Source organism: Zeus faber (assembly GCF_960531495.2).
Source record: "Zeus faber genome assembly, chromosome: 20".
Classification (NCBI taxonomy): Eukaryota; Metazoa; Chordata; class Actinopteri; order Zeiformes; family Zeidae; genus Zeus; species Zeus faber.
In genome coordinates this window covers 14,947,067-14,972,519 of record NC_137207.1, presented here as the reverse complement: position 1 = coordinate 14,972,519, position 25,453 = coordinate 14,947,067, and the positions used below count along the sequence as shown (strand labels likewise).

The 25,453-nt window shown below is 41.9% G+C and overlaps 1 protein-coding gene across 1 annotated transcript in view; it reads right to left on the bottom strand.

The window, feature by feature from the left end:
• Positions 1-25,453, bottom strand: part of atrnl1b (attractin-like 1b) — a gene marked incomplete at both ends in the record, with an annotated part of 106,616 nt that overhangs the window by 22,648 nt on the left and 58,515 nt on the right. The window contains 3 exons of the mRNA XM_080021221.1: positions 6,882-6,960; positions 18,851-18,912; positions 24,291-24,448. Of these exons, the coding sequence (XP_079877347.1) occupies positions 6,882-6,960; positions 18,851-18,912; positions 24,291-24,448 (299 nt within the window). The remainder of the gene's footprint in view (positions 1-6,881; positions 6,961-18,850; positions 18,913-24,290; positions 24,449-25,453) is intronic.

Below are 25,453 nucleotides of genomic sequence, written 5' to 3'. Positions count from 1 at the left end.
CATTGTCAGTTTAGATAATGTGGGGGAAGGGCTGATCAGCTTATTTTCCACCATTTCAGAAAGGGACACAATTGAAAGGGACACTAGATTTATATATTTTTTCTATCTTCCGTGACGTGCAAAAACCGGCGTGAGCAACTTCGACATGAGCCACGAGGAAATACACGATGTCTCGGGGGAAAGGCGCTCTGATCTCCACTTAATAATGCCGGAGAAATAAAGATGGTGTCCCCGAAAGCACAATATTATCATCCCAAGGTTGCCGCAGTGCAAAGAATGCTGATGTCAACCGGCTTTGCTTGGAGATTCCTTGTGCCCTTTGTAATCATTTAGAGATCTTCGAATCACGTCCATCCCCCCGCCAATCCCCCTACTTAAACCTAAGGGGATTAATACTTGAGTCTTACCTCATGTAACGGCTACTGAATGACGGTCATTTCTGAACGTGTGGACTCAAGCCCCAACTACAGCCAGAATCAAATGAAAGGTCAGAAAGAGCTGCAAGGCCAAACAACAAGGATAAGCTCTCGCTCAACTCAAACCCTCGATAGCAGCTGTATCAAACCAACAACCCGTGAGAAGTTTGAGGGGAGAAACCTTAAAAGAGAACAAGACAATCAAGGTGACCAGGGACGTTAAGAGAAGGATAACCTTATTACAGCGATCGATAACGGCTGATTAAGCTCTTCAGGGGAAGAGCAGATTGCGAGACTGAAGCCCGGTCTTTAGGGGCACGCGTGTACTATTATGGGATTTGTCTTGGGTATGCAAGACAAGCGTTGCCCATCCGCAATTACGCCATTATAACGGCAATAATAACCTTTATTTGTACAGCACCTATCGCACCAAACATGTAGCTCTAAGTGCTTTTCATTGATAGGAGGCAATGCAATATTAATAAAAAGAAAAGAAGCAAAATGCAATGCATAAAATAATAAAATCAAGTAACAATAGAAGGACGCAAATATGCAAATAAAAGGAAAAACAGAATTGCATCAGGGGACAAACAATTCAACAATATATCATTATAACAATTACTGTTAGGTTTTCAAAGGTCTACCACAGATGTGCGAGGCTTGTGTTCTACAATGTTCAAGAGCTGCAATTACATCCAAACAGTGTAGCAGCATGTTTTCAACAACTGATGAATATCAAATGAATAAAATCATGGCCCCGGTTCTCTCGACTGTAGTTAAAAACAATCAACATTCATCAAAAGCCATAAATGACAGTCTTGCTTAACACATTTATCAGCACTAATTACACAGTTATAAATAGTCAGTGAAAAACAGTAATAGCCTCTAGCAAGGCTTGCATTACATTTTTGTGCGATCCACACTTTGTGCGGCCGTCACAGTGACAATGCTGAATGCACTTTGTTTTTTGTTTTTTTATTGGTTAACGGCGGTAAAGGTAAAATTGTTCCTGTAAAACCATAAACCAATTATGCTCACAAACTTAATCTGAATGTCGCAATGATGAAACCACAACATTGACCCTAAAGATCTTCGATTTGGCATCAACACATAGCTTTTAACAACGTACGACATCCATGAATTAATTAAAAACAACATAATGTAATATTTGTGTTATTTTCTTGCGATTAATTTTGGTATCAGACTAGAGAGTCAATGTTAACAAACAGGATAATAATAATAATAATAATAATAATAATAATAATAATAAAATTAATAATAATAATAAATAATACCAGCTGCATATTCTGCGACCCGGGAGACAATATTTTACGGACCTTGGGCCTGGCCGCGGACCATCAGTTGGTAAGCACTGCACTGGACACACCTCAAATGAGAGCTTCTTGATTTGTGTGGTATCCATATATGTTTCGATACAATCTCCATGCGGGAGAAAATCTGTATGGGTGCACACGTGCATGTTTGTTTCAGGTCAGACACGCTGGACCAGCTGCACCTGAATGTGCGATGAGGTGAAATGCCAACGCCAACACCCCCCCCCCCCCCGAAAATCTCTTACTGTATCTTCCCCTCCCCTGGTCCTTCAAAGAGCCCTGACTCATTCCCCCCTTCGTGACATTTACAGCCGTCGCTTTCCTCATCCCAGTGTCCCCTCGCACCATCAGGGTCTCGGGTCCCGTCACCATCCCCAATCACAACGATTGGAATACAATGTCGTACCCTCTGGCGGCCGTGCTCACTTGCAGGAGTACGGATTTTACGGGTGCAGCGCGGTGGCACTTTGTCCTCGGGTATAAGCTCTGCCGATCCCCTCAAAACAAGAAGCGCCCTTACTTATTAAGCAACGGAATCATCTTGTATCGTTCTTCTAGTTCGCCTCTAGTTCACCGTGCCTCACACCGACTGAATGGAGCGAACCGAGAGTAGGAAGCTCAGAGTCTTAACCTTTCATCTATTTAGTGCAGCCTTGCAATTTTGATCTTGCAAGACAAAATTTCCATCATTTAGTTATTTATTTATTTTTAAGTGGAAACTGAAAAAAAGTGTCACGGCACACTGGAAAACACTGGTCTTGTATACGCTCTTCAACTTGGCGACCACGTGCACATGATATTGCCTATAATCTCCTTTAAAAAGCAGTTCAAAATGATGTTTAGGTTGCATAGCCACATTGTAGAGTCCACGTGGTTTGCCAAATGCCCCAATGTGCGTTTCTCGATTTTGTTTATTGTATTAATCCAATATTCTGCACAACAAAAGAGGGGGTGAGGTTCGCCCAGCACTCCATGGATGTGGCCTTTAATGAATAGCTGAAATAAAGACATAACATTGGAAAATGCCCAAAGTTTGCATGTTCCACTCTGATAGATCATCGTCTCATTATCCCTCCCTCCTTCCGCCGTCTCTTGAAGCCTCATTCGGGACTCGATGGTTCCATGTCCTCGTGTCAGGCGGGGGCTCCCGTTCCCAGCTTCCCTCGTTTGGACAAAGCTCCTACGTACGTGCGCGCTGTTTTGGGGAGCTCTTCAAATTAGTGGTGAACGACATTTGGGAGAGAGCCAATCGATCTGCTCGCCGACGGTGAATTCACACAATAATCGCACCCGTTGAGGACATTTCTCAGCGTAACTAAGCAACGGAACTTCATGCCGACAACTTCCAAACTTTTTGAACATGATCAGTGAATCCAGTGACTCAGGACTAAAAGTAGAACTTTTCTTGGGCTTCTCAGTGTAACCCTCAGCCAACATATAATGGACATAAAATATGCACACCGGTCAGAAATAAGTTTTTCATTCATTCAAGAACGTTATAGCTTGATTACAGAATAAGAACTTGGCTCTGAAGCAAGTGCGATAAGAAGTTAAGACCAATTCCAGGTTGTGATTTATGAGACCGAACGGGCCGTGAATCCCATCCGATCATATGAGGAAGCAATCTTATGCATGTTGCAGGACTCAGATAATTCCACAATTTCATTTGAGTTCAAACGACCATGACAAGAAAAAGAGCGTCGCAACAAGATGGGCTTGACACCTGCCGTCTAGTTACTTCATTATTTGTGGTTCGTTACATTTAGATCAGGGCTATCTGCGATCGTTTCGGAGGATATTTTCCACATTGTTAATCCTGTTAGGCTAAAAATTTGATAATTGAGTAATTAAGAAATAAGTAAATAGGTAAGTAAATAAGTAAGATACAAACAGGTCAAAATTCCTGCCCAATTTACATTCAGCAGGCAAGACAATTCAAATGATTTGAGTTGGAACTCTAGTAAATTGTGATGTGAAGACAGATACTATAAATGTTCAAAAATTTAGAATTTGTGTGGGCTCTTCAAAATAAAGCCCCGTGGATGCCCAATATTTAAGCTTTGCCTCAAACGAACAAGAGAAAACTAACACAGCAAACACTTTTTTTTTATTTTTTATTTTTTTTCCCCCCCAGGAAATGTAAATGTATGTATCTGTGCTGGTCCTTTGAGGTAGCGATCCTTTCTTTGGAGTGTTAAGCTTGTTAGAAGAGGGACGATTATGTCAGCGCCTGGCAGATGCTGATAGTTGAGCTTATTAAAACGCGAGCAAGGGCAGGGATAAGTTAGAGGTTGTTCTTAAGGAACAGTCGGCAACAGAGGTGAAAAACCCCAAGTCCTGTGTGTTTTTTTTTGTTTTTTTGCCCCAAACCTAAATTACAAAATCAAATTGCATAGCACTGCGTCATAAAAACTAACGTGCACATCTAAGCACAGGTCACATCAAGATAGTTCCTCTGTAGATAACGGTAACGAGCAGGCTTAGATCAGCATTGAAACATTAGAAGGACCACAATACCGGAAAAATAAACTACTCCCTGAGTTTTCGGTTCCGACGCAAACGATCCCAAGATCCATTGTCACACCGGACTGACAATGAAGGTGTCGGGTTGGAAAAGGAAATAAAGTGAGTTGAAGTGCCTTACAACAGACCATGGAAATGTGTGCACAGACTTCTAAGCCACATTTCAGGTGGAGAGTCATTCCAATCTACGATTTTCTGAACGGTGATTCCAGTACAAGAATCAAGTAAGAAGGCTTCAGTCTCATAAATCCTCTTTACGAAGAAGAAAATCTCAACACAGACTTAAGATGTGTTGACTGTGGACATCCCAATCACCGCGTCGGTGAAGAAAAAGGCCTTCAACAGTGTGAAGACTTTGCATTAAAAGTTATGAACAATCAGCCCTGAACAATCAATCTGCAGATAAAGATGATTTTTCCACGAATTCCCAACACACCGCCGTTGGTTTCCACTGCGCAATCAAGCTGATGAGCTACGGCGTGCAATGGGTTTGATTTCCTCAAAATACCAATCTGTGCGCACAATTTTCTAAATGAACAGTACAGATTGCAGAGCCGCTTAACACAAATTGTCCAATGGTGCACAAGCAGGTTGCCCGCTACGTATAAACCAAACCTCAAGCTCCCGTCGATCTCATAGAACTTGTGGCTAAATACGATTTAACACATAATAATACAATAAAAGGTTGTTTGTGCTGTTAGTTGGAAAGCTAATGCACGCAAATTGGAACTTTGTGTGTATTTTAGTTCCATCCCGTTTATTTATTTAATTTGTTATGCTCAATGCCCAAAAAAAAGAAAAAAGAAAAATACCTCTGTCAATGCTTTTTAATCAGAAAAATAAAGAAAATTATTATCTTGTTGGATATCAAGATCAATAATTTTCATTGGTTAAAAATCTCAAATGACTCAATCTACTCAGGCACCAAATTAAACAACTTTTAATTACCTTTTCGAATCTTCAAATTGTGGGATGCTTTATATCTGCACTGTCAACAAGCTTCTTGAGTTATTTGGACATTATCTTAATGAGACATTAGTCATTGCCATGCATATCTGCACTAACCATCAGGGCCCCCCATGGAATATTAAACAAATAGTGTTTAGAATGATGATGCAATGTTTCTGCACCAGTTGACTTTTGCATATTTTGTGGAAAGTGGGATGGGTAGATGGAGGAAGGAGAGGAAGATGCAGGCTCATAAACGGCTGCGTATTGTTTTGTCTTGTTAGCGTTCCCATATTTGGCCTTTTTCTGTATGTGCATAATGGATCCAGCAGAGAGATGGACCAAAAATCGCATTATTCTTATTCAAAAATGAGAAACAAGAAAAAAATGAATGAACACCTTTAAAAGTAATTGTTTCTTTTTGTGGAAGTACCAAAACTTTCAATCATTTGAGAATAAAAGATAAGTCTTTTTTTTTCCCCCATCTGGTAGCTGGAGGGAAGTGGCAAACAGCTGATAGGTATTCCAGGAGCACATGGGGAAATGTGAGCAGAATTTTAATGATATGGCTCCATCTGCCTATATTAGTCTTCATTGACTTTTAATCCTGTGGATGGGTGTAATTCTGTGTCACGGCAGCCAGTGCCCGATGTTTAGTTTTTTATATCTCAATTAGAAACTATAAAAATCTGATCCTGCTATTATCGATGTCATCTCCCAAAGGGAAATGCATTGTGGAAGCTTGAATATTTTTATTAATAGATTGTAGATCATAGGGCTGTATGGGCACCGCATTGAACTTCCAGCCATTGAGGGATTTGCAGGTTCTCCTGGAGTTTAAAAATTAAATTCGATGGAAATGAGAGTTGCTCCACACAATCTAGCAACCGCCCCAAGCCCTATTTTGACCAAGTTCAATGAAGTGATTTGCATCCGGTGGCGCTCTTTTCCCCACTCCTGCCTGCAATCTTTTCCCGATCGCCTTCCAATCATATTCACCTTTGGACTTTTCACCACTCCATCTTTCAAGATATCACCATGGGGTTTCCTGCCTCCATATTGCCTCAAAGAATATAACTAGAAAATTCACAAAATTATCAAAGTTGAGTTTCATGTGATTGGGAAGCTTGATGTATGCAATAGATGGATGCTTTCAGAATAAACATAGCCATAGCCAATATTCAAAATGCCAGCCTACCAACTTTTCAGGTTTTTTTTACATGGGGTGCCAAACATTGTTTACAAGCAGACAAAAGATTTTTACAATATGTTCTGCAATAGAAATCTCAATAATGGGACTTTCCACTGCCATTTAACTTTCTAATCTAACTATAATCTCCTAACTATGTAATCTCACTGTAAAGGAAGAAATCTCTGTTGACAGTTTGTTAAGCTTTGCCTGTAAAATGTCTGAGGAAGTCTTAAATTTGAACGGGTATGTACTAGTTTATTGAAATACACATCCCCACCCTTAGTTTGGTCTCAACTTCCTAATGCGACACATGATCTGTGCTGGCACTTTAGTGCCCATTACCCGATGAGTTGTTTGTTTCTTAATCAATACTACATCGGGAATGAAGATGTAAGGAAATGCAAATGAAGAACGGCGACATTTGGGGGTTGGGTTCAGGATAAATGAAAATGCGTTGGAAAGCCATACCTCTCGTCGCCTCGAAGCCCAGCACGTCTGCTTGATCTTCCACACCACGGCAGCAACCAGGAGCAAGGACAGGAAGCAACTGCGGGATATGACGACAAGAAAGGTCAGTGGGACGACAAAGCCTTCCTCAACTAACTATTTAATAAGGGGCGCAACGTAAAGCATTTCATTTGTCTCCACCTCGGACATATACAGTATCTAGCCTCCCCAATAACTGTTGTTACAGTGCATGGGTGATATCAAACATTCATAAAGTGCACACACACACACACACACACACACACACACACACACACACACACACACACACACACACACACACACACACACACACACACACACACACACACACACACACACACACACACACACACCATAACATTAAAGCCACAACTAATATTGTGTAGCTCCCCCTCATGCTGCCAGAACAGCTCTGACCCATCCAGGCATGGACTCCACAAGACCTCTGAAGGTGTCCTGTGGTATCTGGCACCAAGACGTTAGCAGCAGATCCTTTAGGTCCTGGAAGTTGTGAGGTGGGGCCCCCATGGATCGGGCTTGTTGTTCCAGCACATCCCACTGATGCTCAACCAGATCGGACCCTAACCCCAGCCATCCACATGATGTAGAAGAAAATGTGATTCCTCAGACCAGGCCACCTTCTTCCATCGCTCCATGGTCCAGTTCTGATGCTCAAGTGACCATTGTAGGAGCTTTCGGTGGTGGACGGGGGTCAGCATGGACACTCTGACCGGTCTGTGGCTACACAGCCCCATACGCAGCAAGCTGTGATGCACTGTGTGTTCTGACACCTTCCTATCATAGCAGCATTAACTTTTTCACCAATTGGTGCTACAGTAGCTGTTTGTGGGATGGGACCAGACGGGCTACACTTCACTCCCCACGTGCATCAATGGGTGTCCATGAACCTGGAGCCGGTTTGCCTGTTGTCAATCATTGGACCACTTTTGGTAGGTACTTTTTCCTGCTTCCAACACATCAACTACAAGAACTGACTGTTCACTTGTTGCCTAATATATCCCATCCCTTGACCGGTGCCATTGGAACAAGATGAGCAATGTTATTCACTTCACCTGTCAGTGGTTTCAATGTTGTGGCTGATTGGTGAATATAACACATTGACAAATTGAGAAGAGATTTTCCTATATATAGCTATGTATAGGTATGTATGTACATACAGTATATAGCTTATGGTAATTTTCAATATTACACCCCTACCTTAAAGCTAAAATTTCATACATTTAAATAAAGCTGTGCAAAGATGTCAAATACCTTGTTAATGTAATGTAATGTTAATGTACATTCCCTTGTAATTTTATATTTTTAAAAGGAAAAACTTCATTCATTTCTCAACAGACTGGATATATTATGGATGATTACTTCAATTAATAACCCAATAGATAAATCATTACACAAGAGAGGGAAAATAAGATCAATTTGGAGGTCATACATCATTATCCATACGAGTGATAAACTTATAACTAATGATGTGCTAAATATACGTTTTAGATAATATTTTTCTCATATGTAATTATGATGTCCATTAGTCTCCAAGTGAAATCAAATTCAAATGTTTCGCCTAAACTACAGACTTGGCTACAGACAGCAGCCATTGTTAAAAAATAAAAATTAAAAATAAAAAAAAAGCATTTGAGTTGGCATTTGGCTTCCGGGTTCTACTTATCACTTCTGTGCAGTGTTTGAGCCATAGACTGTAGAAAGGACAAGGACGTACAGTAGTATCCATGACATCACCCGGGACGGGACGGTTTGAAGCCTCAAGTTTGGGTTTACGCTCGTCCCTAATCCCAGCAGGAAACGGAGCCAAAATTTGGTCAGCAATAATTTACAGAATCACAACCAAGACACCCATTCGAAGTAGTAAACTCGGACATTGAGAGCCTAACGTCTTGTGGAAATAAAATATTGACATTGTATTTCTATTGAGAAATTTCTTCTTTTTCCATTGACTTCCGTTGAGTCGTAGGTTCTCTGGAACCAACATCTGGATCAAATATGGGAGCGAATATCCTTCCAACCAAAAATAGACCCAACTGTTCATCAGCCAGGGGTGAGTTGAGGGTTTATTAAATTAAAAAGATGGTTTTTGAATGAGAGAATCATGCCGTGGAATGACAAATTCCCGGTGCAGCCGAGTCTTTCATGCTGCGTAATTCATACGGTAAACAAGATGAGCCCCTCGGCCGCTCCACCTGCCTTTGCTGTTACTCAGTGAAGTTCAGGAATCACAGAGGTGTTTGCCGCCGAAGGAAGAGAATTACAAACCATTAACAGTCACAAGGTACAACAGGGACACACGTTTTGTAGAGACCAAGATGGAAGATGGAATTTCAGATTTTGGAACGCTGTTGTTCCTCTGGACATTCAACAAGGAAAATACAACTCCTGGGCTGCCAAAGGCTTTAAAAAAAGACCCAGTGGCTTTCTCCTGTTCATTGTTTATTTTTAGGTTCATTATTAGGGTTTGTTTAATTGTATTTCTTTTTTTGGTTTATTGTACGTGGCAAATTACCTATCTTTAGTGTTCAGATTATAAATTAACAAAGTGTATTATTATTTTTTGTTCATTTCTTACGTATGTTTCTTGTTCATTGCAAACGCTAGTGTAGTGAATACTGACAGACTGCGGGAACGAGACTGAGAGCGGTGATGAGATGACATATTGTGTATATAGTATATATAGTGTATAAAGTATATATTGTGTTTGTAGTGCATATAGTATATAAAGGGTGATGCGCAATGAGATGCTTGATGCTGAGACGCCGCGCACAATACCAACTGGTCGGAGAGCTGGTCGTAAGTCAGAACGGTCGTAAAACAGGTAGGTTGTAAAGTGAGGAGTACCTTTATATATGTCATATTTTTAAGTCACCGGTGTTAAGAGGCCCTTTAAATGTTGTTATGACTGGCTATTTTCCAAGTTATTTTACTAAATGCACATTCTAAATACAGTTTCAGTTGAAAAGCATAAAGCATACAAAGAAATGATTGTAGTCCTTCAGTTCCAAAACAGACTTTATGAACGATAAAGAACATTTGTTTGGAGTGGAACACAAAAAAACCCTCCAGGGAAACAAATAAAGACAGCTTAGTCCCGGTCATACTTGTTAACATCATACCCGTGTCGCAAGCCCCGGCAGAACCCCATCATCTGCCGGGGCTCCTAATTGCGGTAGCAGTCGGGATCCAGACGGCACTCAAGAATGTCGCGGGTCCAGACCGGACCACCTCTGGCCCAGGAGACGTCCCAGCTGCCCTCCCGCTGACGGGATGAGGGGCTGGAACAGGATTCCTTTCCGCCGTCCTCAGCAGCTGCAGGCTTTGGCAATGAGGGGCAGAAAGGCGTGGCGGACCTGAGCTGCTATGGAGAGGGGATTCATGCTGCTGGACCATCTGCTGGACCTCAGGTTTTAGCACGAAAAATACCAAGTCCCATGCCAGCGATGTGGTTATAATGTACATGAAATACACAGTCGTTATTTACTCTCCCTCCCTCCAGCATGTTTTCCAGTGTGTTTCTTGAAGCCTGCTGACCACTCAGAGACATAAGCGTCATGGCCCGAAATGAAAATATGAGCCCAAGCCTCAGATGAGGCCAGGACCTGTCACCGAACACATGAACACAGGTGTGAGCCTCCCTGTCCAGGTAATGTGGCTGGCGAATTTTTGGGCAAATCTGCCCTGGTGCCATCGCTACCAGAAACCAGGGCATGCCTCTCCGCTTGTCCGAGCATGTGCATGCACAGTTTCTCCCTGGGTAGAGAGGACGATACGAAAGGGCTATGTGCTGCAGTTTGCCCTTCGTCCACCGGCGTTTGCGGGAGTCACACGGACAGCGAGGTCTTGGTCTCAAGGTCCGTCATCCTGGAACAAGAAATTCTGTCCTGACAGAGAGAGAAACTGTGTTTTTTTAAAGCAGCTATTTCCCCATTCCAAAAAATAAAAATAAAATAAAATAATAATAATAATAATAATAAAAGACGCCTCTTCTCTGAGACCAATTCTGGTTCTGAGAATTTTAAACAAGCATTGAGAAATCTCCCGACGGGGAGATTGGTTCACGTTGGTGGAGTTGGATGACAGAGTGTACGAGTTTTGTGTTCTCCCGTTCGGTCTCTCTCTGGTCCCCAAAGTATTCACAATTTGTGTGGAGGCAGCTATTGCCCATCTGCAAAGCCAGGGAATAAAGGTTCTGTCATATTTGGACGATTTCCTGATAATAGCGGGGTGGAGGGAGTTGGCACACTTCCCCACGGGGGAGTTGTTCGACTATCTCCACAGCCTGAGTTTTCTGGTGAATTGGAAAAAGAGCTCTCTGGTTTCAGCGCAGCGCAGCGCCATCCATCTGGACTTACGGTCGATGCGTGTATGACTGACTCCGAAAAGGAGGTTGGCTGTGCTACTGCTGCTCACGTCGGGTTATGGTCCTGCTGGGTTTGAGGGCGGCTGCCTCAGCTGCAGTCCCACTGGGTCTGTTCAGGATGAGACCCTTGCAACACTGGCTTATAAAACAGCAGGTGCTCCATCCAGGGACCTCTCCCGGGCACTGACCACTACGCAGGAGTGTCGAGATGGCTTGAGGTTGTGGCTGATCACTGGCAACCTCATGAAAGGGGTCCGGCTGGGTCCGGTTACACTGAATGTGGTGATAATGATATGTGGGCCCCAAGACCCGGCACATCAATGTGTTGGATTTGGAGGCAGTCTGGTTGGTCCTCTTACACCTCACACTGCGGGGGAGGAAAAACCAGGTCCTCATAGGTTCTGACAACACCGCGACTGATTGCTTGTATTAATCGTCAGTGTGGCAGCCGCTCCCTTGCCATGCATCAGGTGGCATCAAGAATTTTGCTGTGGGCCCATTCCCACCTCTGTTCCCTGTCAGCATCTTCTACTCTCTATATCGGCCTGTCAAAATAGAGTGGATGGAAAGCCACCAGGCAGTCACATTCTGGCATCCAGATGTATGCAAGGCACCCGCCGGTTACGCCCGCGTGTGCAGTCGCTGACTCTTAAATAGGAAATGGTTTTGGTGTAGAATGACTTAATGGGACACCCATTCAAACCTCTCCAGGAGGTGGGAGTACATATTTTGAAGTCTGCACTGCTTCTGGCACTTGTCTCGGCAAAAGGTGTGGGAAATCTGGCCGCACTGTCCGTCTGCCAGTCCACGCGGAGCCACGCGCTCGCCGCACCCTAGTAGAATTAGCGTTACGAGGGGTTTTGGTCGAGGAAGTGTGTGGTGCTGCTTCCTGGGCTACCCCACACACGTTCACCGGATTCAACAGTCTCTACATGCCGGCATCTGCACTGGCGCAGTGTTGACAGCTGCCAAGTGTTAGCCTGCGTACAGAGTTACGCTATGTGGTTGAGGTGTGGTTACGGTCATCTGAAACAAGCTCAGCTGTATGGAATCCCCATCTACGGGCATTGTGGTCGGTCTGGTGGGGTGGTAACATCATTAACCTCTGCACCCTATGAATGGGTTCTTATCTGCTGGAATTGGGGTTTGATGTCACATCTGCCAGTTGGTCCTTGGAATGGACTACCTGGACCATGGGCTCTATGTCTTAGCCTTTGGGGGCTTGCATAGGACACATCGGTTCTGACCTCGCGGTCAGTGAGGGTTGGGGGTATACAATACGGCATAGTAAGAACTCAAGTTGGAAAATAAGTAAAACGTTTGAGTTGTGCTACAACCCTGGTTTTACAAATGAAGAATGAGAGTTCTTACAGGTGGCCTCACTGACCAGCTTGTTCAACAGTTGAAAATGTCAGAGGAAGTATGACAGGCATGATGTGACCCAGTATATATACTGGAAGGCGGGCCTTTTGATGGTTGCCTTAGTGGCCCAATCACAGCCTGTCAAGGCCAAGTGGAGACTTTGTTCGTTCGAAAAGGTTTTTCAGCTTTATTCTGTGGAGGTGTCTGGAGACAGCTTAAGGCATAGTAGGAAAGAAGCACAACCCAAACGCTGCAGCGGGGACCCCAACAAATGGATTATGAACTTTTTTTTGGTTTCATTTTGCTTAATGATTGAAAGAAATGTAAAAATCGCTGAAATGAAAGAGAATTCTCCAGAGGAAGTACTGCTGTTTATCTTAATAACGCTATTTCAGAATACTACGTCTTGGCTGCTGTTCTGTTGTGTTAGGTGCATGTACGTTTGTGTGTATTTGTACATTCGCAGTGCCAAGTCTAACATTAAAACAAACTCTAGTTTGTTGTGATGGAGTGCTAATCTAAAAAATATCTAAAATTACACTTTATATTAAACACTTAAAAACGCGACTGCCAAGCAAGCAAAAGCTCAATAATTAGTAAAATAAGTATTTATAAAGAGAACTTTACTTATATACTTACATCTAAACTTTTGTGAGGAGTAACCCAAGGAGTAATCCACTGAGGAATGATCGTGATTTTTTAAGGTCTAAATTGAAACAAACAAAAATTGTCAAAATCTTAAATGAGTAAAACATTTACCGATTTGTATTAAATTGTTTGTTTTTTATTGTTACTATGTGATTGTCTTCTTATTAATGTAAAGAACTTTGAAATTCATGTTGTGAATTCAAAGGTCTGTACAAATTATTCTTATTCTTCTTAATATTATTATTATTCTAAAGAATACTTCCTATTTTTTAAATGTGATACAATGTGCTTTATATGGGAAAGATGAAAGTAGAATTTATATAACAAAAAGTCAAATAAAGTATTTTAAAGAAATGTAGATCCTAAAACTCTGCAACGGTAGAGATTATACTTTACTAAATCCCCTTTCCCACTTGCACTGAAATATTCCGTATTGGTGTCATGTGGGAATGGGAGCCGGTGACGATGTTCCGTAAATTTCCTCACTCTCGACTTAGTATAATTTACGGCAAATTGCCAGAACGGCTGTGAATGGAAGTATGTGGGAATGGAAGCAGAAACATTTTGGGAAAGTAGGGGTGGAGGCGAATCCAGATAATGCAAAAATAGTGGGTTTTTACCAATAATAATTTTTTACAAATGTAAAAATAAATAAATAAATAAAATGTTTTCAGGAAGAAAAAATAACATTGGAAAAACGGCAAGTCCGATCCGACCGTGGTGCTCAGCTGCAAAGACAAGAATCTGAAACAGGTCCAGTGTCTACGGAGAAAGGTCTTTATATTCTTGAATTTGATTATTTTTCTTCTTAAAAATGCCACCCGGACACTACACGTGTCTGTTACAGTTAGGGGCGCGGTGCGCCGACATCGGGCACTAGTGCTCCGTTTGCCCGCCGGCAGCACTGCAGCGTGGAGCCGGAGGGAATCAACGGACAGGGAGAGGGAGTGCGGGTGGAGAACGTTCATTCTCCGGAGGCAGAGATTGTTGGACAGGTTGAAAATGATCACCCTGATTTCATATCAGTGGGTTAGGGTAATTGTGTCCGGGAACGGGAGCGCCGTCCCCCCTCGGTCAGCGGAGGGAAAAGTCCGTGGGGCAGGGAGATGGGAAGTGAAGTGTTGGTCTAAAAAACTATTTTACTGCCGAGTGTCGCATGATTTACACACCTTTCGGGCAAGAATTATGTAACGTAACAGTAACAGTAACAGTCATCTAATATGGGAACAGACTCCATACGGAAGTTTTACCTCAAGGAGGATATTTCGGAATTACTACTTTAATAATAAAAACGTTTTTAATTTAGCTTTTTTTTTGGTGTTATACTTACTTTTATGGAAGACTTTGAGTATTTTGGAAGCAGTTAACAATTCCAATGTACTGACCTTGGAGGAAATATGGTTTAGTGAGCAGAAGTTGCAAGCAGCTGCTGTATGCATCTATAATGAAACGCCAAACCTATCCCGAATTAAACGTGATTCAGGAGGGGCGAGGACACAACCGATTTTGTGGTAGGTTCTTTTTTTTGGTTTGGAAAAAAAAAATGTACTGAAGAAATGCAAAAGATGGGGTGTGCCTTAGGCGAAAACATTTTGTCATTTTGATCGACCTGACAGGTACAGTTTGATTTCTTTCTTTCTTTCTTGAGACCATGGGCAACTTTGGTCATCGCACCTTCGACACACACAAATATTTCCTCATGGGCCTCCAGATTAATTTAACAGCGTGTAAACACAATCCCGTGCACCCCGCATCCCCATGTCCCCCCGGGCGTTCTATCAGGGCACGTCAGAGTCGAGGCAGGAAAATAATGACTCTCACCAATGACAGTGATCTAATCAGTAACACAAGTCAGGAAATGGAGCTATGGTATTATACAGCATGGAGATGGTATTGTTTTATAAATAGTATTATGTGTAGTACTATATGTAGTATAAAATGTAGTATTTTATATAGTATTATATGTAGTCGTATATGTAACATTTTATATAGTATTATATGTAATATTAAATATAGTATTATTTTTGGTATTGTATATAGTATTATATGTAGCATTAAATGTAGTATTATATAAAGTATTATATGTAGTATTGTATGTAGTATTATATATAGTATTATATGTAGTACTATATGTAGTGGTTTATGTGGTATTGTATATAATATGATATGTGTATTAAATGTAGTATTATATATAGTATTATATGTAGTTGTATATGTAGTATTGTATGTAGTATTATAGATAGTAGTAAATGTAGTATTATATATACTATTATATGTTGTTGTATATGTAGTATTGTATGTCGTATTATATGTAGTATTGTATATAGTACTATATGTAGTTGTATATGTAGTATTGTGTGTGGTATTATATATAGTATTATATGTAGTATGTTTACTATTTAGTTGCCAGCTTTCTACTACGATCGCCAAAGATTTAACAGCCATGCTTGGCGGTATAAGTTGGATTTCCAATGATACAGTCTCCCAATACAAGATTTCAAAGATTCACGTAAGCAAGTTATCAGATTATTAACCTATTTACATACATTTTTAACCTCAAGTTCACTTCCATGTTACTTCAATGGTATTACTTTCTCCCCGCTTTTCCAGAAAAATAGCGTTTCCATTTTGGCATTTTTCCTGAACCCAAAGAGACATTAATGTTTCACTTCACGGCTCATCCAACTTTTCAACAAATTTCTGATCTTTTGCCCAAACCGGGAACAAACACTGAGCTAATTTTACAATAACACACTTGATGCTGCATGGATTTAGTGCGGCGAGAAAGCTATCCACCCAAAAAGGGACTGACAGCAAGCCGCCCCCGTCTCCAGTTCATTCCTCATGAGTTATTTCCAGTATCACAGATGTGAGTCGTCGTTGTTTTTCCTCAGCGTCACAGGACGACACGTCATCGGGATTAGTTTCGTTTGGAATCGTGTGAATCGCGTCTCGCTGCCCCCACTTCATCGGGATGCAGGAGATGGAGCCTCTGTCACCACAAGATTAGCCAGGTGTAATGCAGCGCCGTAGCCTCAGGACTATATGCATCCCAACAAGCTTCGGGGAGGAACCAATGTCTGAAGTGCATCCGCCATTCTTTCTATCTTCTTCCTCAGTTTTATATATGTATATGTTTTGTATTTCTATTTCTAGGGGACCCTGGGTTTTACCTAGGACTATACCAGTGACTATAAAACATTTAAATAGTCCGAGTAAATCTACAACAGAACTTACTCTTCCCACACAGTTAATTGATTACATGGATAAAATGTATATACAGGTACTCCTCACTTAAGGACCTACCTGTGTAACGACCGTTCAGACTTACGACCAGCTCTCCGACCAGTCTGTATTGTATTGTATGAGTACAATACCACAGCGTGTGCGCGGCATCTCAGCATCAGGCATCTCATCGTGCATCACCCTTTATATACGATAAACTCTATATACACTATATATACGAGAAACATTATATACACTATATATACGATATACACTACATTCAGCTTTTTACTTAAGAAATTCTTGTTCTCACTGAATCTTTATACTATAAAGTCGAAATGATGACCACCAATTGAATATATTTTGCTCTACCAAGTTCCGGGCCACTGCACCCGAAAGGCCGCGGCCTGCGGAACTGTCCTTGGTCCTATGAGGTCAGATGCCATCTGTGGTTCAATGCCAATTTTGACCACTTTATCGCTATTCCCTATAACTTTAACTTGTTTTTTCCATATCTTTTGAGTTTATTCCAAAGGATGGAACCCTTTTTTGTAAATGTTTATAATGCCTTATTTGTACAAAAAAATCATTCAAAGTTTCAACAAGTTGCTTTTGGAGTGCGTTTCGAAAACCACCGCGGTCTGCTGCCTGCTCCACTACCTACCGATGCTGTGACAGGAATAAGAATGAATTAATAATAATGGAAAAATATTATTTACAGATCACTGGAAAGTCCGGGGGTGACACCTAATGCAAATAGCAGCGGCGCACCAAGGCGCTAATTGCGCGGCAGCACAGTTAGCGTCTTTTTGTTTTGGAATGCTTTTTTTTTTTTCCCTCTCCCAAGCCTTTTGCTATCTCTGCGATTTAGTGTAGTTTATTAGGCTCTGGCACTTATAACTACATGAGCTCCATATTAGGGGATAGAGCGTGTTGGCTCTTTCCCTATTGTCAGAGTATGTTGCCATCCTGGCGTCGTTTACGGCTTATTATTTTGTGTGCGATCTGAAATAAACTCATCATGAAACAGTAATGACCGTGTTTTCTTTGCTCTCTCTCTTATCCCCCACCACCCCCTCTCTTTAGCCCCATTATGCAGCGGGTTGTGTTATAATTAAATCTTTGGACGGCATTGTGTGTGGTCCGTTTCTACAGGATTAAGAATCCGTCACTTCCCCTGAAATTTCCACGGATGGCCCTAATATGCACAACTGGTAATTGAAATTCTGCAAGAACTATTAATGTATAAAATAACAGAGCAAGTGACAAGTCTGCCTCAGTGTAAATGCCAAACTGCCTTACATTACACTGGGGAGCATGCAAACTGGATTGCTTTTACTGGAAACCTCTTAGTTTGGTGAATTACGTGATCCCCCTGCTCTGGGGATTTTGCTTTCCGGACGTATTGAGATGATAGATATTGCAGATTCTTATGGAACTAATATCATGCATCCTGTTGGAAGTCACTTAATAGATTAGTGTATATAGGTCAGGACCGTCTGTCGGTTACTATGGACTTCAAATAGTCCGACGAAGCTGCAAAATCCATTCTGTGATTTAAACCCTACCCGGCTTATGCAAATCCCCCCCAAAAAACACATCCTTCTAATATTACAGTAAGGGCTTTTCCAGAACATTGCAGCAATAGTGGATGACATTTATTCATTGCGGGCCTCGCACATGTGTTTTCGGTTCGAGTTCCCACAATCAAATGGTGCTCAAAAACTCTGAGTGGCCAGTTAAGAGCCTGAAAACCACCTGCACATGTTTCTTACATTGTCTAACCTCTTACAAGACTTCCCAAAGTGTATTTTTGTATTGATGTCCACGTACTTACAGTGGTTTTGATCTGCATTAGACCTTTAATACTGGTTTTATTACTTTTGACAGCATTTCCCATTGGGGATAATGAAGAACATCAATCAATCGCTTGTTTGTTTTACAAATTATTTTTCGTAAAGAGGTTTTGTAAATCTTGTTTGAAGAAAAGCGCTATGCAAATTCAGGGACATCATCGTTGTAACGGTCATTATTATTCTCATCAACATCATCATCTCTTGAACGGATCAGTGAGCTCGCTGGGCGGCCTGAATTTAATTGGTCAGCAGAAGTCAATTACAAGACATAGGAGAATAGAAACACAAGAAGCTCCGCCAAAGGGACCCCCGGGCGCAAGGCTCCACATCGATGACGCAGGGTAAGATACGTGACAAATGGGGAGGCAGCAGGCCGAGATGGGTCACAATCTAATTAGGATTCAGCCCCCCGGACGCCGAGACGCTGAGCCACAACGCCGACACGTGAATCTATGCGAGTCGCCGATGCTTACCTGAAGAACGTCACGAAGAACTGGACGAGGTCCATTATACTGTTGTGCTGGGAGAAGGCAATCTGTGGGAGGGCAAGAAAAAGACAAAACAAACAACACCAGTAAGTGGGAAGCCTTTGGGCCCGACAAATACAACAGAGGAAAAGACTATTTTCTTCAGGATAAAAAGTTGATGTATGAAATAATAACAAGTTAGGAACATGTTAAACTGTGCCAGTGGAGGGAAAAACACTTTAAGTCAGACTTAAAGTCAAGATATCGACATGACGCTCGGCACAGAGCGGTGCGGGTTCGCAGGCGCATCCGATGACAATGGATTTTATCGCAGAATGTCGATCTCCTTATGTGTGTGTGTGTGTGTGTGTGTGTGTGTGTGAGCCAGATAAGGAGATTGGCAAAGGGCAAGTGGCGAGTTTAACCCCCCGCCGAACGGCTGCATGGTATGAAGGGGTTAACGCGATACGACTGGTCAAGTTGGTGTTGAGAGCAAATCGACCGTCTAAAGGTCGCCAACGGCTATCTCAGGGGAAGCTGCCACAACAGCTCGAATTTGGGATGGATACAAATATTTCAGACACAGTAAAACGCTGCTGTGACAAAGCCAAAAAAAAGCAAGGCGTAACCAGATTTCGTTTTTCCTGGAGATAGTGGATATTTTTTTCTGCTATTTTTTTTTTTAATGGCATAAAAAAAAATTGCAAAAAAAGGTATAAAATGCACATAAAGGCAATAAACCAAAAAAATACGATTATAACTTTGAAACCCCAAAATACCACAGTATTTAACTACTGTTGTAATGTAACGTAAAGTGTTGTATAAAATTTGTGATTTTGTCTCAGTCTATAGCCTCTATGGACTACATTATATTTAACATATTAATATAATATTATATATATCAGCATATATATCATACGTTTAGTAGGTTTCTCTCGTGTCAGGTAGGCCTACGCCTCACAAAAAAGCTTTTTCCTCTCCCAACCATTAATGCTAAGCGTGTATTGGTCTTTATTTTCAGCGTATGTTACACAAACAGGCGGGTTGGTGCCGGTACTGGTAAGGCTAATTTAGCACTCTAATATAAAGCACTCTAATATAAATTTATGAGTATGAGTTCTGTGGGGGGAAAAAAAAAAAATTAAAAAAAAGTGCCTTTGAAAAAGGTGTCCATCATTATGCACATTTTGAAAAGTGCCGTTTTTTTTTTTTAAGACCCTGAGCCGGGAAAAGCGGAACTCTTTAAAAGTAATGAGGCTTAGTGATGTGATGATGTTGAAAATACAGCCTAGTCTTTCGGCGGAGTCGTAATTGACGGGCGGGTCTGGACAAAGAAAAAACGTTGGGAGCGGGCTGGGAGCGTTCATTATAACTTTTGCAATGAAAGGGTTGCAATTAAAAGTGCTTGTCTAGAGATGTGTCGGGCAGGTTTCTTCACCGCAACCCCCTGATCCCTAGTGGCAACTTCCAACACCCAGGTCTTTAAACCCAAGACACGATGGGTGAATCGAATGAATGAATTAAATGGTGTTCACACTCCTTAGGTGGACTCTTGCAACCAGCCTTGCAAGTCCCGTTAAAGGGGATGGAGGGCCAAAGCACCGTACGTAGGTACGTACAAGAGCAAGAGCGATCTTTCCAACACTCTTCAGCCGAGGAAAATTAAGACGACCAAATGAGAGCTTGCCACCCTAATTACTTTGAGGAGACATCGTCACAGTCACTCTCTCCCCTGACTTGAGACACGATTATCAGATAAGGACCATTTCAGGACCACGGGGGATTTGCATCCTTCATCTTGACGTCTGTTTTATTTCCCTCCGTCAAAGTGGCGAGCAGTGATCTGGCCCGAGTGGTGAGAGACCGGAAACCTCCCATCCAGATCCAGTGACCTTGGTGCTGGGTGATCCCGACCACGAGAAGGAAAGTACTGCCAAGTTTTAAGCAGCAAGTTTGTTTTTTTCGTTTTGTTTTTTTTTTACAATTACGAGGGACGGGAGAAAAAAAAACAAACAAACAAAAAAAACCACTCAATTGGTGCTTTGTGTTTAATCCTCAGGCCTTTTCGCACAGCAGCGACAGCATTCCTTGGAGAGTCGGAACACAACACTCTAATTACTGATCCGTAAGAGAGCCATAGCCATCAATCGCTCTTTGAGGACGTGGGGACACGTGCGTACGCGGCTATACACCGACCGGTATGCGTTTCACTCTTTGACTTTTGTGTTTTGGTTTTTCATTGATACATTCAGAGCACTGCTTTGGTGGTCTCTGGGACTTGGTGAGCTCATGCATAGTGATCAAATGGTGCTGCTTCATGTATCCAAGCGGGAGTGTGTGTGTGTGTTTTATTATTAAGGCAATGTCTATCTTATGTGTTGCGTTTTTACGGTGTTTATGCCCATTTGTTTTGTGTTTCGTGTCCTGTGTTTCATTCTTTGACTGCTCTGTCTTCTGCTTGAAGCAGTATTTCACAACATGTTTTTCCCTGCCCCGGATACAGCGCACTCCTACCAAAATGGATAATTGTGACAGAATGAAATTATTCTTGGGAGGATTCCTTTTCCGACTCGGAGGCCAAAACGACACTTCTCAGTCTCTCTTTTATTTATTTATCCCCCCCCACTTCTCACTCTCGTTCTCAGGACGTCCTCCCTCGCTCAGCGTGCATTACGCCAATTAAACCAAAGGACCGAGTGTCGGAAAAATGTAACGACTCTTTACTGAGTGAGTCGTCAAGAACAGAATCTCAAAAAAAAAATAAAAATAAGAGAAAAAAGTCAAACCTTACATCATACTAACAGTCCTCACTGTCAGTGTACAACTTCAACACAAAGCTGATATTTTGGCTGGAACTGATTAATTAGCTGAATTAGTATTTTGACACATTTTGATCTTGCAACACAAGCGCTAGTTTCCTTTATTTATTGTTTTTAAGTGGAATTGGCATCACTTTCACGGTCCACTTGGAGAGCTCGTGCACACACACACAAACACAAACACACACACACACACACACACACACACACACACACACACACACACACACACACACACACACACACACACGCACACACACGCACACACACACACAGTGCGCTAGAAAACAGTCTTTGGAAAACACTGTTTAAAATTTTGCGATATCAATGCCGAAATGGACCTTGGTTCTTTTGGACTGTTATGAAGCGATCACCAACAGGAGGCTTTTTAAATGAAGGGGAAAAGACCAGAGACCAAATGATTCACACAGCTCATCAATGGCGAGTCTAATTCCGTTCCCATTAGCGCCGACACAATGCACTCCGCCGCCCCTATCCAGTTTCAAATATATTTTATTTATGGAGCAGGTCCTTAAATAAGCGGCTGTGGGATCATACGTGCCGGCTCAAATTCTGCTTTATCCCAAACCTGATCTATGCCCTCACCCCAGCACGTCATAAAACTGAAGCCCCGGTGAGAGGGACCTCATCCTGTTAGAGAAGTGATTTGATTCAACAATTGAATCCGCCTGTAGTCCATGGTAAATTACCGACTGTTAGCCGGGAAATCTAATTGAAAACTATTACCGAGGCGACCTCTGCAGATGGACTAACCCAAAAGATATTACTTTGGCTTTATACATGTATCTACCATGTGGCGGCAGAGGGGTATTAAAAGAAAATAAAAAAAAAAAGAAAATCAATACTCGCCTGTGGTCTGATTCACACAGAGGATATTGTGCTCTATTGGCAGCAGATTTCAAATGCACTTCACATTCGAAACAAATTTGCTGCAAGGTTCGAATTTTTTATTCTTTATTTTTTGAAGCACTGTCACTTTTACCGTAATTTAAAGCACCTCGCCTTAAATTCCCATCGCTACAGCACTGAACCGAAGACTTGAAGGTCCTTTTCCAAGAACACAAATAGTCTGCTGTAACAGTCTGCTGTCAGTGCTAAATACATCTCTGTACAAAGAGGCTTTTTGGGTCTTGAGTGGTCCTGGGAAAGTATGGCCTTGAACTGATATTATATGATAAAGATGGACGATAAAAGACTCACTTGGCCAAGATTCCCTCCATGGTGACTGCGAATCAGCCAAATCATACAACCAGGACCCTTAAATAAGGGGGCGGGGTTGTGATCCAGCCTTATTATTAAAAAGGACTCTCTGTAAACTTTTATTCTCTGTGACTTTATTATCTCTATGTAGGTTTTTAGCTTTTTGCGTCCATGCTTTTATTTTCCGTTGCTTTAGATAATCCCTTTTATGTCATATGTCAAGCACTTTGAATGGCCCTTGTGTATGAAATGCACTATGCAGATAAACATGCACATAACGCTCCAATTATGGATGTATTATTCACAACAGGCTGTATACATAGAACAATAATGGAATACACAGGGAAATGCGACTAAAGCGTGATTATTTTCGGTGTGTTTGGCGGCAGGTTTAACAGAAATCCAAAAGGGCAGCAGGGGAAGGTTGAGAGATGCTTCGCTAAATACACACCTGCCAACTCCCAACAATGTCTGGGGCTGATTTGCCATATAATTATAATGAGGCAAAGCATGTGCTCATGTCATCGCCCCAAACTGTGATGGAGCCGTCCCCCCTTTTGACGGCTATCCAGGTTTGCACTTTCGCAACTCCTAATCAAAGTTTATTCGTCGTACGCGCGGTGGCGTCGTTTGTGCTGCAATTCAACACTTTGTCCAAAGGCCCCGCGCACCCTGTCAACACTGTGAGACGCGTTGGACCCATACACGTTTTAGTCGTTTGGTGATCTTTACTGTTATATTTGTTGAAGATATTATCTGACGTAGTACTCGAGTCATTTCGAAGGATTACATGCTGCCTGTGTATTGACCCGGATTTAACGCCGACTCAATATTATTTCCAATCAATGTATTATTTTTGTTCATCTATCAAACTATAAAGGAAGGAATCGCGATGTCTGTCTTGAACTGTCTGTCTCTTTCTGATTATACAGTATGTCCCGAGGCAATATTATCTCGACAACCGGGTGTATTGCTGGAGACGAAAGGAAGTGCAGTGTCAGATTTGGGTAATATGAATAAACTTTGAAGAAACAAGCGAACGGCGAGCCGGCAGGGGGGCGGGGCTTCAGGTCACAAAGAGTTTCCCTGGTGTACTGACTTTAACCAGGAGTTTCGCGTTCCATTCCAGTCCACACAGGACTGTCAGAACTGCGCCGTTCAAATGTCTTAGAAAGTTACGCATTTTGAACGGGCATGTACCAGTGTCTGAAATGAAAGGAAACGCCAAAAAGTGCCAAAAAGCACACAGAGGCTCGGTTTTCTATTGTTTTCTTTTCTTTTTCGACCACAGTCCTGGCATTGGCCTTAACTCAACGTTCAGCCCAATTGGTCTTGAGCTGGACTTGAGTCGTGACTTGGTGCCGGCTACAAGGCTGCCCTCAGGCAGACGACTGACAAGCCCTCACCTGGATCTTGATCGGCCATGAGAAGTTGCTGACGTAGACGTAAAAGGTGATGTTGGGGTTGCTTCTGAAGGTGAACTTCTCGCAGGAGAAACTGTCTCTGTATTCTTTGATGTTGGTTTTGGACACGATGGGCACCTCCTCTCCTGATATGGTTCCAGCTGTAAGGCATAGGGAGTAAATATTTAGTTGATAAGTCACTCTAGCCAAGCAATATGACCAGAGTGCTGTTATACTGTATATGAGCAGTGTAAGTGAGAGCATATTCAGCAGGACAGCATGACCGTGATCTGCTGGTGACGTTGCATTCATACCACTGTTCTACGAAGAAGGGCTAGTTATCAAAGTAATAGTAATTTCAGAAAACAGATTATGCCGCCGAAAATAGTTCCCGCGGGATCCCATTGACGGATAAAATGAGGCCGAGAAATATGAACGACTTGCAGGCAAAACAAACGAGTAAATGTTGCTGATTTTAAATTGAAGGCGATAATGAAATTGTGTGGAGCCATTTTCGTGCACTCACATCGATATGCCATTCTGGGTAAGATGTCAAACTACTGAATTGGGGGGAAAAAAGGAAAAACTAAGCAACTAAGCTATTTGTACATGTAAGCTTATGAAGTCATTTGTTTATATAAGTTAACCAAGTCATTTGTACATGTAACTTAAGGCAAGCAAGCCAGCATGCAATGATTCAAATTAATTTATCATTAGAGGGTTTTGTTCATATTAGGTTATGCTCACTAACAAGGACTCAGAAACCTTCAAATGCACCATTAGAATACGTAATGAAATATGTTATAGAAAGGAAGTGGATGCTCAGACAAAAAGGCAATGGAAAAACAGAGGAAAGTTAAAAATAGCGACACAAAGCCCATTAATTAAATAGCTTCGGGCCTTAAATGTCAATTTTCATGAAATGTAATGTTTAAATATGGCTTTTAATAATGACCCTATAGGAATGCAATAGAAGAGCTCCAAAACCCTAAGGGGGGAAAAGGGTCTATTGTCCATCCATCTAAATGTTTCAGGCGATTTCTTATTCTCGCCTCGAGCCGGCAGGTTCCCAATATCAACATTCCGGCCCACGGCTCTGAAACAAAAGAGCTTAAAATGACAGCTTGAGTGCGGCTACGTGAGAACGTTTATCTTAATTGAAATCA